The sequence below is a fragment of the Taeniopygia guttata genome, chromosome 3 (assembly GCF_048771995.1).
Source record: "Taeniopygia guttata chromosome 3, bTaeGut7.mat, whole genome shotgun sequence".
NCBI classification, from domain to species: Eukaryota; Metazoa; Chordata; class Aves; order Passeriformes; family Estrildidae; genus Taeniopygia; species Taeniopygia guttata.
In genome coordinates this window covers 47,062,082-47,078,290 of record NC_133027.1, presented here as the reverse complement: position 1 = coordinate 47,078,290, position 16,209 = coordinate 47,062,082, and the positions used below count along the sequence as shown (strand labels likewise).

The window sequence follows — 16,209 nt, the reverse complement described above, 5'->3', positions numbered from 1 at the left end:
GAAATAATGTTTTATGAACTTGCAATAGCTGAATTTAGCATTGCTTTAGTGCAGTGGTTCAGACTGAGCAATTAATACTGATACACTTAACTTTATTACATGAGAAGTACTTCACAGCCACAGTACTTTGATGGATGTGCAGTGTAGTTCTCGGGAACTTCACTGAATGAGCAATGTTAACTTAGCCTTGTCTGGACAAGCCAGAAATAATTTGGCAATCCACAATCCAAGACATATAAGTCATAGTTTGAAAAATGATAGTTTGATAAGCTTTTTGCTATTTTTATTGTTATGCTTTGCAGCTTCAGAAGCTTCTTACTATGGACCCTACAAAGAGAATTACCTCAGAGCAGGCTTTGCAGGACCCCTATTTTCAAGAGGATCCTCTGCCTACGTCAGAGTATGTATTCCCTCTTCTGTGCACATCTGAGGCAACTTCTTTCTGCTACATGCTAGTCTCTGAAATTACATGGTGGCTGAAAAATTCACAGGTACCTGCCTGTGTCCACAAGAAGTTGCAGCTCAGCCATGCTCGGTAGAAACTACAAGTGTAGTACAGAAGTGTCTGTATTTACTGGTGCCAGTGCTGAGTGGTCATGAAAAATAACCCAGTACTGCAGTAGTTTTGTAATTCTGAGCATACTACCAAAGCCAGAGTTACACCATTACTGCAGCATTTAGAGAATCAATCTCTGCCTCACACAGTCTCACAGAGCCCTGTTCTCCATTGCCTGGTTGACTGTGCCTCTCCCTAGGAGTGGGACAGTTCTCTGACCTACAGCCCATTCCCATGCCCTCTTTTCACAGGGTAGCAATATGAGAAAAGAGAAGAGATAAATGGCTGCCTAAAATCCCACAAATCGCTTGTTCAGAAGGCTTGAGAGTACAGAAATGGTATCTGTATTTTTTGTTGTCATGAAAAGTTCAAATGACATATTCAATTCCAGGTGGCAGACTTTGTCCATTTCTCTTCCCAATTTTCCAGAAGCATGGTGGGGCATAGCATTATGATCTGTATGAACTTGATGCAGGTAGTCTTCTACCTTTGCTTTCACTGTTTCCTCAACTAGCAGGCAACACCAAAAGGAGGGAACAGTCACTGGAATGAAAAAGGAGTCTAGTTGAGACTAGTTGGGTTTTTTAAATTAATTTTTCTGTTTGAAAAAATTAAACACTACATAGCAGCAAGATTAAGAACTGTTCACACCCTTTTAAAAACCACGTCATGTTTATTGTATTCTGAATGTTGGCACAGAAATGTAAGAAATTGATACTGGTCAAGATCTACCAATAATTTTCTGCTTAGTGTTTATCTGATGCTACCCTGTGGTGGACTGTAGCTCCCCATGGATTACAGGATAACATTATGATAAGGTCTTTGCCATAAACATTAAGGAATGTTCCAAATTCCATTGGTCAGATGAATTTGAAAGTGACTTTTTTTTTCCTAAACAAGACCTAAGAAGCTTAGTGAAAGTAACTCTGCAATTGTGATTAGCAAATATATTGAAACCTGTTGTAAGCCAAGGCAGGCTCATAAGATACTAATACTCTTTGGATCAGTCCCCTTATTCAGTGAGCCATGCATGTTCCAACTGGGTGTTGTGGAACCTCTGACACTGTGTTTGTTCATTTTACCATCTGGATCAACAAGTGGTCGTTCTGGCATTTGGGCATGTTCAACCATGCCATGATTTCTAAATGACAGCCTTGTGCCAGCAGCAAAGAGATCTGACATTACAATCAGCACCTATCTTGGGTGCTCACACTGCCACTCACTTGTGGAAACAGGATTTGTCAAATACAAGAAATGAAGTTGTGTTATACGCACTCATTTTTAACATAGTGTTAAGTAAATGCGTGCCATGTGTACATATTTGTGGAGTGTTTACTGTTTACTGTGTTTCAGTGTATTTGCTGGCTGTCAGATTCCATATCCAAAAAGAGAATTCCTCAATGAAGATGAACCTGAAGAGAAAGGGGATAAGGTATAGTAAACTCCTTGTTTGGCTGGGGCTTTTTTACTTTCAAGTGTGCGATAAGAAAGCATCATGGTTCCAAATGAAAACTAATGAAACATGAAGAGTTAACTAAAAATGTGTTTCCAAGGCAAAGCTCTCTTAAAATTGCTTCTTAGACAGTTGAAAAGTATCAGATGCCTTGGGGTGTCTCAGGTGGTATCACCATCACGGTTTGCCTGACCTGTGGGGAATGAGCTGGATGGGCTGTTCTGTCAGCTGTAGCCTGCTGTCAGTTGCTGTCATTCCAAGAAGACCTTGCTACCTCCTCCAGCATTGCATGATGAAAATACGTTGTGAGCACATGAAAAGAATGGCATTCTCATTGTATGACTGGCATCCGTCCAGCCATTTGAATGTAGATGGCTGTCGGGACAAATAAATAGTGGCAGCCTGCTTCTGGCACTACATCAGAACATTTCATCCATCTGCATGCAGTTTCCTGATCTTGTTGTAAGGACCCTTAGACAAAGGAGTAATAAGGATTCTGAACTGTTCTGGTAGCAACAATCTGCTCTGGATATTCTCTTTTCCATAGCCCCATAGACACGAGTGAGAACTTGGTTGTGTGCATAATAAATTTTGGTGTGTTTGCAACACAATCTGATCTGCTTGGTGCATGTAGCTCAGCTGTGCTGTGTGGCCATAGCAATTGTCCCATAGTGCTGGGAAGGCCAGACAATGGTGCTATAGTGTAGGAAGCAGCGTGTTATTTTCACGGAACAGGGTACAGTGAGGCACCAGCAGTGATGTATAGCTAAGAAAATGTGAAGAAGAACAATCTTGGACTGTCGTTATCTGAGGACTATGTGAGAAGGGCTGTTGTCCTTCAAAGAAACCATTTGACTACATGAATATTCTGTTTGCAATTTTCTGCACAGCATGACAAACTAGCTGAGCTTAAACCTATATTTTGGAGAGCAAATTTTGTTTTCAGAACTGATATTGCAAATTTTTCTTTACTGACAACAAGTGGTAGTATCCATGATTTTTGTGTCCAGATAGTTTTTTCCAAAGGAGGAAACAGACCCCTGAGCAAAAAAAAAATCAAATTCATTATACTAATTTGATTATAATTTAGTTACTAGTTTTGCTTCAACTAGTTTTGCCTCAAAAAACAAGATGAAACTTATGAATTAAAATTACTCTGGCTTTTTTATATTTAAGTCAGTGTACTTTAAAGGAAATATCTGTCTTTTCCCAGGCAATGTTGCAGGAGTGATGACAATGGCATATTTATATTTAAAACAGCCAATATATAAATGGTCTTCAAGATTGTTGAGGACAGTCAGGTATTTATGCACTCTCCAAATTAAACTTTTTCTTAGACCATTTAGGTAATACAAGTCCTACATTACTCACTGAATATGTTCCCGCAGTGTAGAAAATGTGGAGATAAAGGCTATTCTGTTCCATGTTTTGTTGCTTTATGATATTGTAAATGAAAAGTTGTTTTGTTTTTTTTTAGACTAATTTGTTACTGCTTTGTTTTTAAAACCCTAAATATCTGTATAATCATTTATATAATCACAACCTAGGGAAGTTGTCTCTGTTTATTTGGAACTTACATCTGAATTAAATAGCATTTAGCATAAGCATCTGTTCTTCAAAATAGTTAATTGTTAGTTAGCAAGACTAAAATGAGGTTTTGTAAAACAAAGTGAAAATACATTTTTATCATTTAAATTCTGTTAGGCAGGTTTCTGCTCGGTTTGTTTCTAGGTAGGACTGAAATTTCATTTTGGTAATTTGGTGACATATGGCAATGGGTTGTTAAGTGTAGACCTTTCATGAGTTTAGTTATTTGGGAACTACCATGAATCAGACTGACCTGAGGACAGGGTTTTTGCTGGTGAAAGCCATTTTTGTGCAGTTAGGCGGTGCAGCCAGGCCCCAGCTGGAGACTGACAGAGCAGGTCTCAGTCTCTAGCCAGGCAGTAGCAATAGTAGTTCCACACAAGAGCCAACTCTGGCTAGTCAACTAAATTTTGTGCTAAAATCTGAAGTGCAAAACCTGGGACCTACAACAAGCTCTTGCCTTTAATTGTGAGAGTCCCTTTAATATATGTCTACACAAAAAAAATCAAAGTTTTTTTAGTTCACACAATAGTAATTATCTTACTTGCATCTAAACACTCCTATGAAAACACAAATCTCAGAATTCTAACACAAAATAGTACCTTAGTTATTGGTGTTTTGTTTGTGTAAGTGAAGTTCCAACCATTATGAAACATAAATTACTTCTTAATAGTTTTTTTGTTTACAAGCTAGTTTGATTAACTTTTTAGATTATTGAAGTTTAAATCTACCAGGAAATAGGATCTGACCAAGATGGGATTTGAGGACTGCATGCAGGAGGATACATTATGGCTTTTGCTAAATGTGAAATGGAATTGTGGGCCATCTCTTAAGTCCTTGAAGGTGTAAGTCTTCTTTGTAGTCTTAAATGAATACATCAGTGCAAATTTCGTTGGAACGTATCTTGGGAGACTATTGTGATGAATGGCATAGATGCAGATCTTTAATGTCATTTATCTGGGGTAACTAAAAGCCTCAAGGTGAAGGGGGCATCAAGAATTTGCTAGTGGCAACTGGTTGTCATAATTTCTGAGAAACTAATAAAGTAAGGTTTTTAATTAAAAGGCTGCCATACTAAAGCTTTGGTCATTATATTAGCAGATATTCTAGAAAAAAAAAAAAAAAGCCCTATGCTCGAATGTTCCCTATAGTATACTAGGGGAAGGATAGGAAGGCTTTTTAATTCAATTTATGTCAGTTTGAAGGTTTTTTTCATTATGAGCAAGTGACATCTTTCCCAGAACTGTAACCACAGAGGACAGAGTTGCACCCGGTTCATTTTTTTTGATCTTCCCTCCTCTTCCTCAAATATTCCTTGTAGTCTGTAGCCCTCTGAAGCCAGAAGAGCTCTCAATGTCTTTTGTTCTTGTGTTCTTCTTCTTAACTTTTTTTTTTTTCCTTCTGTGACACTTTTCTGTTTATTTTCCTGCTAGGAGCCAGTGTCATCTTAATTATCTGGCTTCTCTTCCTTTGCCATTTTCTCCTTCCCTTGCCAGATCCTTCTTTCGGTGTTTCCTCCTCTTTTGTCTTCAACATTTCTGGTTTATTTTCACTTTTCTGCTGTTTTTTCACCCTGTACATTGTGCACCATGCTGGGCCCTATTCCCAGTACAGCACTTTTTGCAAGGTGCTTAAAACCACAGGAAACCAAAATAGTAATGAAACCCATTTCTGGTTTTGCCACAGAATTTCCTCGCAACCAAGAAGACATGATAGAATTGCTTTGGTCTCAATGTGTTTACCTTTCTGGCAGTAATACTGTCAGCCTTCTTCAGGTGAAAATTGAAAGTTTAAAATATGATTTTGATTCTGCATGAACAAGGCCATTGAAGCACTTAGAACAACTTACTGTGGGTTCCCCATGTCTGCCACTGAGCACTAGCAAAATTTTGGGTACTTTGATTTGCTTCATTAGATTATTACTGCTTTATAAAGGGTTCCTTTTATCGTCTTGGTTTGAACAAGACAGGTGTCCACTGAGGGAGGCAGGAGTCTTCATTGAAATGGAAAATGTAAGCCCCCTCCCTCCAAATTATTATGATTTTTGAAATTAGGAGGCTCTCAGGCAAAGATATGGGAATAGGAATAACAGTTCTTTACTAGGAAAATTAAAAACACAAATGCAGTAGTACAAACAAAAAAAAAAAACAACCCACTGACAGAGTTAGAATATGACCTGACACCCTCTGGGTCAGGATGTTGGTAGCACTCTGATTAAATGGCTGCAGTGCTTCTGGATTGATAGATGTCGTTCTGATAAAACAATGATCCTGTAGAAGGGTGTGGTTTTCCTCTGAACGTTCAGTGGTAGTATAGGTGGGCCTGGTCTTCCTCTGGGAATCCAGTGGAGGAGAAAGCTGCTTCTCTTGAAATCCAGTGGAAAAGGCTGCCTGTGGTGTTCCAAATCTCAGATTATATCCAGGTAGGAATGCTTGGCTCCTCCCCCTGGGCAGAGCATCTCACAGTGGGATGATGTAATTTTACCAGTGAGACTCAAGGATATCAGAAGATATCTCCCCAAGGGAGGATGGGATGTAGAAGAGATAAAGAAAAACTGTCCAATTAACAGAAGATAACTGCTCCTCCTCTAACAGATGATAATAGAATACACAACCCCACCCACATCTTGCAGCCCAGGACACCGGCTAGCTGTAGGAGGCACTCAACTGTCTTTCCAGTTTAAGTCCAGCTTATCTCATTAAAAAAGCAAAATGACCACAAGTGGGACACCCCACAGGTGTGCAGGTCTGTACTGGGGGTGAACTTCTCCCAGCATTCAGCCTTGCTGTGTTTTCCCATCACACGAGGGCCTGCCTCCCTCTCAGTGACACTGGCGTTGGCAGCTCCACGAAGCTGACAAACCTAGCTCAGAGCAAGTGACCCTGTTGTGTTGCTTCTTCCCTCAGAATCAGCAGCAGCAGAATCAGCATCAGCAGCAAACAGCACCTCAGCAGCAGGCGCAGGCAGCGCCGCAGCAGCCGCAGCCGCAGCAGCAGAACAGCAGCCAGACCAACGGGACGGCGGCGGGCGCTGGCGGGGCAGGAGGGGGCGCGGGCGCGGGGCTCCAGCACAGCCAGGACTCCAGCCTCAGCCAGGTGCCTCCGAACAAGAAACCACGCATAGGGCCTTCAGGCACTAACTCAGGCGGGCCTGTCATGCCTTCAGATTATCAGGTACCTCTGCAAGTTTTGCTGCTTCTGACACTATAGGGCCAAGGGACAAAATGTCGTTTTCCCCCCTTCCCAACTGCAAGAACAGACCACGTTCTAATGAATTTTTGATGTAACCTGTGGCATGCTGAGGTTTTATTCTGTGATTAGTAATTTTCAATAGAATACAGTTTGAGTTGTACCTACTGCACCCTTGTAAAGTGTTGAGGACTAGTCCACTTCAGGAAAACACTTAAATATTTGCTTAACTTTATATTTTAAAGTAATCTTGCTGAAGCCAGGGGATGTAAATGCTGCATTGCATCAAGTTTAGGATACTCGAGTCTTAGCGATATTAAATCCCTTGTGAGGCGCAGATGTGAGACAATCCTGAGAAGGAGAAGCAAAGGTAGAACCAGGCTCTCCCATTTCATTCCTCCTATTGTCACATGTATGAAGTGGTTCTGTAGTTTATTCTGGTATCTTTCTAAGACTACTTCTAATGTTAAAGAAAAAAAAAAAGCATGTAAGCACAGGAATGGCCATTTGGTTCATCTGTTTGATTCATGTCAGAGTAGGGCACAAAGACATGCATTGTTTCTAATGTGACCAAAGTAGAACAGATTTCATGTTTTCTGGTACAGTACCATTCATAAGGAAAAGCACTATCACTGAATATTTTTTGAATTTGCATATTTGTCTTTGCTTACCAGAATTATATTTTCCACCAAAAAAGTGACTTACATTAAATATAGAAAGCATTGAACTTACCAGGATGTTCAGTATAAACTTTGAAGTTTATACTTGCTGGAGCAGTAATTAGTAGAAAGAAAAAAAAAAAGTTAGATATTAAGGGTAAATTTTAAATTATGCTAGGATTCTGTCTGCTCCTAGCCTCCAAGAGGATCCCACCTTGGAGAATGGTCTTTTCAGGCTGCTTTAAAGTTAAAATAAGTAGGGTTTAAGTTACCAGCTCTACAGTTGTCTTAGCCATCCAGACCTTCTCAACAGACAATTGATTACTCAGTGCCAGACATATTTCTCCCATTTTTGTTTAACTCCTTTAGTTACAATTTTCATGAAAGCATTCGGGGCAATATAAGGGGAAAGACAACTAGGTTTCTTTTTTGAAAAGTTCCAGACAGGCTTGAGGCCTTGAACAGATCAGTACATCTGTCTGACTGCAGCAGTATTTATGGCCGGTCTGGTTTGGTCTATACTTTGAGGACTGGTGTGCTGCATTTGATGTTATCCATTATAGAATTCTTATCCAGTTCTCTGAATTGTTGGCAAGCTTGCCCCTTACAAGTTGCTAGTAGTCTAAATATTCTCTTTTTTTTCAGATTTTTTTGCCCTCTGTGATGCTTTCCTTCTAAACTTTAACAGCACAGGCATCAAAATCATGATCTGTATGTTTCTTTTACGTTATTCACTAAATTTTATGGTCTGATTATCCATTTTTACACTTGTTTGGCTATATGCCTTTTAATGTCAAGCTGACTATCTTCTGTTCCAGAAAGGAATGTCTGCAATTTGCCCAAGTCTGACTTTATTAAAAACAAATTCTCGTATGTGAAACAAAAGTAAGCATGGGCAAGTTAATGCATTCTTTTAATCTTAAAAGACTCCATTTTATCTTATTCTGAAGTAGATAGAAGATTCTCTTTGCTTTGAGTTTCACTTAGCTTGTGGTCTGAAGTCTCTGTTGAAGTTTTTGTTGTCATTCACCAGCCTCAATATATGTTGCTTCCGCAAATGGCAGTGCAAAACTCTTTGTTGAATTTTACTGAGCCTTCCTTATGTGATCTTGGGTATTTTTCATACCATGGTGAGCTGATGCTTTTCATCCAGAAAGAGCACCTATAAAGTCATAGAATTTATCACAATTCTTTTTTTTTTCCATTAAAATTTGAAAAACTTCCCAGAATTTTGAGAAAAATTTCAGGTTTCAGACACTGTGTTACAAAACCAGCCTTATCCGGGATTGTGGTGGGGTTTACCTTGCTGTCCATTGAGTAGTGCTTCTCATGCCAAATGATTTTGCAACTTGGATTATTGGGCAGCTCATGATTAATTCTGAATGGGAAATTGTTATGATAATGAAAGGGCAAATTCAGCAGGCCGGAGTTTGCAAGATCCACAGATTTGTCTTGCTGAGGTTGGAGTCCACTGAGCTGACGGTTCCAAACTGTGGAAGGGAAAAAAAAAAACTCAGGAAAATTAATGTTAGGTTATGTACATACACATACCCATTTTTAAGCAGTTGTCCTTGTTTGCAGTAGTTAAGGGATCAAGTTAAAAGACTCACTTAATATTATATTATTTAGTCTTAATGGACAATTTTTCGTTTAGATAAATTGAGTAGTAGTCATGGTTGTCTTTTACTCAGAAAAGAATAAAATGTTTATAACATTTAGTATTGCCCATCTTGAGAAGGGTGTTTGTAGCCTTAACATTGATAGCATTTACAATAGCCATAGATGTAAGTTTAAGAAACGGTGAATTTTGAAAGGGAGTCTGCTCTCTTTGTCTCTTGTGTATTTTTACTTCAGAAAATGGGTGTGTACATGCTGTACTTTTAGGTACAAAAGTACCTAATTCCAAGGGTTCTTGTGTATTTGGTGTGCTGTATTAAAGCCGATTGCAGATCAGAATGATGACTTGTTTTATGGGACCCTAAATAATAGCACTATTTAGTCAGCTTCTCCAACAATCATGTTTAATGAACACCAGAGAGGTTAAAACTTTCCTGAACTGCATGGTCCTGGCGGGCTGAACATGTTATGATCGTTCCATTGATCCCTCTCTTTTTTCCTGCAGCACTCCAGCTCGCGCCTGAGTTACCAAAGCAACATTCAGGGATCTTCTCAGTCCCAGAGTACAATGGGCTATTCCACATCGTCTCAGCAGAGCTCTCAGTATCACCAATCTCATCAGTCTCACAGGTACTGAGGGGCCTGGCAGGCTGCACTCAGAAAGGAATGGACTAGAAGCCAGAAGACTCCAGCAATATGAAGTTCATAATGATGAGAAGACCAAAAATACAAACTATGATGCAGAATTAAAATTCATGATGATAAAAGGAAAACTTCACTCACTGAAGACTTCCCCCATCCCTACCCCATCCCCTTCCCTTTATTGCCATAAAGGAGATTCTTGTGGAGTTTTCCTTCCTTCCTGCCCTTGCATGTGCTCCATTGTGGTTACTCTAATGAACCCTTCTGATCTGAACCCAGCACTTAACTTCTTTATCCTTTGGAATTTTGAAGGATTCCTGGTGCACCTTCCTTATGCTGTAGTGATTGCCATAAATCTGTCTTTTCAATCTCTTTGATGGGATTTTAAAGTTTTAAAATCTTGAACTCCCAGGCTTTCAAGCTTGTAAATAGTTAGTTTTGTACTAGGCAAACCAGTTTAGCTATACAGGTATATTGCACCTTTTTAAAGCACTATGTTATTTTCACAGGATATTACTGTTTTGCTCATGGATGTCAAGAACAGCAAAATTTTACTGTTCCAGAGTATTTTACTATTCTGTTTTTATTAGTCTAGTTTTCAGGCAAAGTATTAAAAATAAAAAATTTTAAAAATTAATAAAATGAAAAAAAGAAAAATGAAAAAAGAAAAAAAAAACCACCCAAGTCTCTGCAGCAACAGATATGCTTCATGCTACTGGACTGAACGCCAAACAGAAGATTGCTGATATTTCTTAACTCATTCACATTGAATTCTTGAAATCACAGTGATCATGCTCTGACTAGTTTTAAATTAAGCATTACTTTAAGTGAAACCAGGACAGTCACATAAAAAGGAGATGCTTTCAGGATCTGTTGGAACAGAAGAATGGAATGTCTTCCCAGGCTGGACACCAAAATAGTCAGGAAAATGTATTTACTGCCCTCAAGTCTCAGTAGGAATGTGGATGACAGGCTTTTTCTGTATTTCTGTGAAGTAGCTTAATAATGTGTGTGAGAGTTCTATAAATTTAGCTTTCTTTCACATTCCAGAGTCAGTTCTCAAAATTTAAAGGTGACAGAAATACTAAGACTTGCAAAAACAAATGCATTTAATCATTTTATGTTAGAATTTATAATTAAGAGAAATTATTGTGCAGTTTGAAAAGCATGTTCCTGTTTCTTGTTTATAATGCATATTCTGTGTCCCTCACATTGCTGTGATTAACCAGATTAGTTACACCAGATGCGCCTGATTGCACTGAAATGTTTCTTTTTCCCTAGAGCAAACATGTTTTGATTGTGCCTAAGGGACTGTAAGTGGATGGGTAGCTGGCAGAAAATCCCTAGTAATTAAGCAAGAGTTCAGAAGCATAATCAGAGGATTATTGTCCAACTTCTGGAACCACAGTTATTCAGAGAGACACAACATGTAATTTGGGACAGCTTCGTTTTTGCTTCAGCCTTCAGAAATAAGGCTGACTCCTGTGGCAGAAAGCCTAGAGGAATGCATTTAGAAAGCTACTGGCTGTGTAATATCAGACAGCTTCTACAGCTGGTGTCCAGAGAAGAGGTGACAGGAGTTCAGGTGTAAATGGTCAGTGGTAATAGGTTTTTATACTGCAGGTTATTCTCTTCTGTCCCATGCCCACACACACAAAAAAAATGGTATACCCATGCACATTCCCACTGAGATGTAGCAAGATGAGTAGGTCTGTTTGCTCTGAGGAGAATGCTTTTCATCACATATATGGTTCTACTGGATTTGATCTCCCAGTCATCTTTAGTGCCCCCTTTCCTCCTCAAACTCGTGCTGTTTTCCTGCTTTGTGGAAGCAGTTGGCTTGCTTTGGCCATACCTACCATCCTGTGATTTTGACAACACCCAGCTGCTCCAGAAAAGCAGCTAAAACCTGCTTTTGTCATCAAATGGATAAGAAGGTGGTGAAAAACTAAATGAAGCAATTGAAGGGAAAAATTATTTCTGGGGAAAAATAATCTCCCAAAGGATACTTTCAATGTATAACCCTTGAAATGCTACATTTTATACATCCTGTAGTACTCTGAAAGGACAGGTTTTAATTGTTCCTTTATTTAAGTGACTGTGGGGTGACAATTCTTTCTGTCTCCCCCCTTACTGATGTTAGGATGAGGTACTTCTGATCAAATGGATATTTGGCCAATGCTATTAAGTAACACTTCTTTTATACTTCTGCGATTTGAATGTCGCATTTCTGGAAATTAACTTATGGCAGAGTGATTTTTGTCCCCTTGTGTTCTTTTCATCCGTCTATTCTCTCAGAATTATTTTGTCTTTTCTACTACAGTTATCTAACATTTCTTTTCCCTGCTGTGACTTGCAGCTGATCATCAAAATTCATACAAGATCAGGAGGTGGCAGGGGACCACTGGTTAATTAAGGTGGGCTCTTGTGCCAATAAGGCAAAATCATGGTGTAGATTAATCTCTATGTAGAGTGTGAAACTTCACAGCAATGTAAGGTGCTTTAATTGAGTGAACTTCCAGCTTCTAGAGTGACTGCCAACAACCTCTCAGCTGTATTTGGCTTTCTTGTCTTGGTTGGGTTGATAGATGACCACATGCCACTCCTCTCTCTAGCTTTTATGTGCACAGGTGAAGCCGAGCTGACTTCTTCTGTTCTTCCAAATTCACAACTGGGAGGAGAGGGAATAAAAGCAACAGCACTGGCTGCAAAATGTAGGCTCTGCACACTCTTGTAGTTTCTTCCTGGGGGTGAAATAATTTGCCTTTTCTTGGGAGCTTGATGCATGCTGCCAGGGTTGGTGGCAGTCATAGTGGAAGAAGCCTTGATGCCTAGGAAAAAACTCTCTGCTTTTGGAAGTGAATTGTGCAGTTTGTTGTGGGAAACCAGGACTGTGTCATTTTTATGGGTTTTTTTTTGGCCTGTGCAGTTTCTTTATTACTCAGCTCTGTCTCTGCCCATAACCTACAGACTCTCAGCAAAGTGTTTCACACCTCTACTGAGAGGCGCAGAGCTGGCTTCTCCATCCTGGTGAGAGAACAGGCTGCCGAGCACAACTTTTCACGTCGTGGCTCAGAGGAAACAAACATGTGGGGAATGAGCAGCCTGGTCCGCATTGGGGAAGTTTATGTAGCACAAACTGCACAATGAAGGAAAAATAATAGGGAAAGCTGCAACTCCTGCACTGTATCTGTGACACTGTATCTGGGGAGGGGGAGGGAAGCGCATTCGTAGCGGGAGGGGTGGCGGGAAGCTAGAAGTGTTCAAATATGTATGATATTTTATATAAACATAATAAGCTTAGTTCCTCTTCATAATCTTCAGGAATGGTACTTTAACACCATTAAGTAAAGAATTGTTTTAGGATTAAATAAATGTATTGTACATAAGGCCATACGTAATCTTCTAAAAATGTCGCCAGACAGGAGCGATGTGTATTACAATATGAAAAAAGTCCTTAATGCACTGTTATCTCCTAAATATTTAGTAGTAAATTAATACTATTTAATTTTTTTAAAAATTTGTCTTGTGTAGACACTAAAAAGTATTACACAAAATCTGGACAGAACATGTCCTTTTTAACAGCAATTTAAAGAACTTTTTATATATGTAAGGTAGTAACTTTTCAAATTGTTCTAGTTGTATATTCCCATGTTTACTATTTGTGGAAGTGTGCCTGTCTCTTCTCAGTTATTTTTTTTTCCTAATAATTTCATGCACGCATCTTTCATTTTTGTAGTTTCCATTAGAAATTACTGTGTATGCGCCTGGTGCTGCCACAAAACTTTCCTGCTCTAGATCTGTGGTGGCTGCATTCGGTAGTGCCCATGCCAATGGGCTACCAAAACCACGAAGCAAATACTTGTTTCTCATTCTAGAGTTGAGAGTTTACTGCTTTTAAGTTGTCCTGATGTCACTCTTGAAATGACTGTTAAAACTAAGCTATGAGTTCATTGCATTTATTTTATATTCTTGGTTGTAATGAAATGGAATTGACTTTGCTTCAGTGTGAATTTTTTTAATAAAATAATATACATTTGTAATAATAATAAAAAGTTCAAATCAAATAAGCGTGCAGAAAAGTTTTGTAAACATCAACTTTGGGCTACCAGTAGGGAAAATTTAGCCCACAAAATTGCAGTTGTAATTATATTCAGGATGTTTATGATATCATACACCACAGAAAACAAAGCTTGCAAAGCTTCAGGGTTGAAATTACAGTTTTTGAAATGCCCACGAGAATATTCACAGCTATGTGTCTATCAAAATAGAATGAAGCTTTATGGAAAGCAGGATTGATGGAGTGTTCTCTTAAGTTTTGCTCTCCACTTGTAAGCGTACGGATCTGCCACACTGATGGCACTTGCTGAGATTCATTATAACTTGCAAGACAATCCTGTAGATGCATCTTCTGAAAAAGAAAGCTGTTTTACTCTGTTCTGGAAAGAAATGCTTTCCTGTTTTCTTCGCCTGCTGGATATTGGAGCAGTTCAAGTATTTCAGGTGGCAACATGGAAAGTGTGAGCTAGAGCATTATTGGTGGGTTTTCACAATGGGATTTTGTGTGCTTTGCTAGTCTGTGTGTTTCTGTTCCATCTAACTTTTATTGAATGGATTGATGGAATGGAATGGAATGGATGGATGGATGGATGACTTCTTCCAAAAATCCCACTTGTCTTTATCGTAAGAGTTGTATGGGTAAGAACAGTTGGGATTTACTTGCACTGCCCATTGCCTTAAGAAAGAGGCTTTGTTTTTTGATGTGCCTGTTACACAAGGGTGGGAATAGGAGTGGCCTTTTGACAAAAAGCTTAGTCTGCATCTCTGACACCTCAAGACAGAGCTGTTCCTTCAGCCTCAATGCAACTGAATATTCCCAACTCTGTAACCCCCAGGGTTTCTGCTTCTGGTGTCCTTTTGTTGATACAATTGTGCTTAGTAAACAGCTTTGACTTGCATGTTTCTGAAACCTCCTATGCCAGCTCTGTCTCAATCTCCATTCTTTTACAGCACATCTCTCTATTTTTCCTACCTGCTCGTTCAGTTTACAGTCTAATCCAGCCTGATCATACTGATCTAGATTAATGGTGTTCCTTTTTTGTCCTCGACAGCTAAACAACTTTGATTTCACAGCCACTGAGAAAGTTGCAGAGTGGGTTGTTTATTAGTCTTTTGCTTTGACTTGTTGCTTCTTGCTCTGTGTTATTGCCCTGGCTCTGCCATCTCTGTTGCATTAGTTGTAAAGCTTCTCTCTTCACTTGCTCATGACTGCCAAACTTTTGTTTGGCAGTTACGCTATCCCTCTTACTGAAATCAAGACGTTATGTAAGTTGCCTCTTGGTCTTGTTGTCCCACCAGGTCAGCCTTTGCACCCTTAATTTTTAGTCTTCTAAACAAGCATTTGTAGGCTCTTTTTCCAATTGCCCACTGTTTCTGAAGAGATGTTGCATATAATTCTGAAAAATTCCCTCCTTGGTGTTTTCTGCATCCCTCATTAAAACCCCTTGGCATTGATGTATACAGAAGTTTAGTATTTTATGCTACTGGTGGGCAAGGATTCATATCTATTGTGTAAATGAAAGCTGCTCCAGTGTTCACTTTGCCTTCCAGTCTGTCTGCATCCATCATATCCCTGCATGCTCCTTGCAAGCTCCCTTGTGACAAGAACAGTCATTTTGTTCTGAATACAGTAATTTCGTGACTGGGGCTTGCAGCTCTCTGGAATATGAATAATAATCACTGCAATATCATGGTGTTTTACTGCTGGACAATACACAGTAGTAGTGTTGCCACTTTCCATGTGCTATTTCAACACAAGAAGCATCATGTTAGTGCCAAACACCAATATAACCTGGCTAGTCACAGAACCTGAGCAAGCATTGTTCCAATAGCTAACAAAGGTTAATGATGGTGTTCTTGTAATGTTGTTTTAACAGGTAGGTTCTGCTTTTTTACTTTCCAGGGAGCTTCATATCCTTGTTTGCGATCACAGAAAAAAAACCAGAAACTTTGGCTTATATTGGTGGTTTTATAGTAATTTAGAAAATTATTATTGCATAATTGCTACAATGATTTTTTTCATTTGCAAGAAATATTTATTAGAACAGCAGTTTTTGAGGTAGATTAAAATCACCAACAAGGTTATGAAAGATATGTGTACAGTCATAGCTGAGCTGCTGAAACTGCTGGGGGAGTACCACAACTGTTATGTAACAGATTGCCAAGTTAATCCGGAGTAGGTGTTTAAAAAAATTATTATTGTTGTTATTATTACTATCATTGTTATTGCAAGTCTGAAAGTAATACCAACCTACCTAATATTTTTTATGTAATGTACTTACTTTGGAATAGGGTCAATATTTCCAGCTTGGTGTATTGGCATACTGCTATGTGTATTGTAGGGTCTGTAACAAGCCATTTCTATGATTATTTTGTGTGTTCTCTGAATTGTTATAAAGAGGACAGACAGCCTGAGAGTATTTAGCTCCTACATGTGCATTGCATGCA

General features: G+C 39.1%; 1 protein-coding gene across 3 annotated transcripts in view; it reads left to right on the top strand.

The window, feature by feature from the left end:
* The window catches only part of CDK19 (cyclin dependent kinase 19), a 138,201-nt gene extending 124,429 nt beyond the window's left edge, over positions 1–13,772 (top strand). For all 3 annotated transcript variants that reach the window (XM_072926785.1, XM_030267746.4, XM_030267745.4), the window contains exons 10-13: positions 303–400; positions 1,910–1,988; positions 6,503–6,769; positions 9,566–13,772. In XM_072926785.1, coding sequence (XP_072782886.1) covers positions 303–400; positions 1,910–1,988; positions 6,503–6,769; positions 9,566–9,697 — 576 coding nt within the window. In that variant the 3' untranslated portion in view covers positions 9,698–13,772. The remainder of the gene's footprint in view (positions 1–302; positions 401–1,909; positions 1,989–6,502; positions 6,770–9,565) is intronic.
* The last annotated feature ends 2,437 nt before the right edge of the window (positions 13,773–16,209 follow it).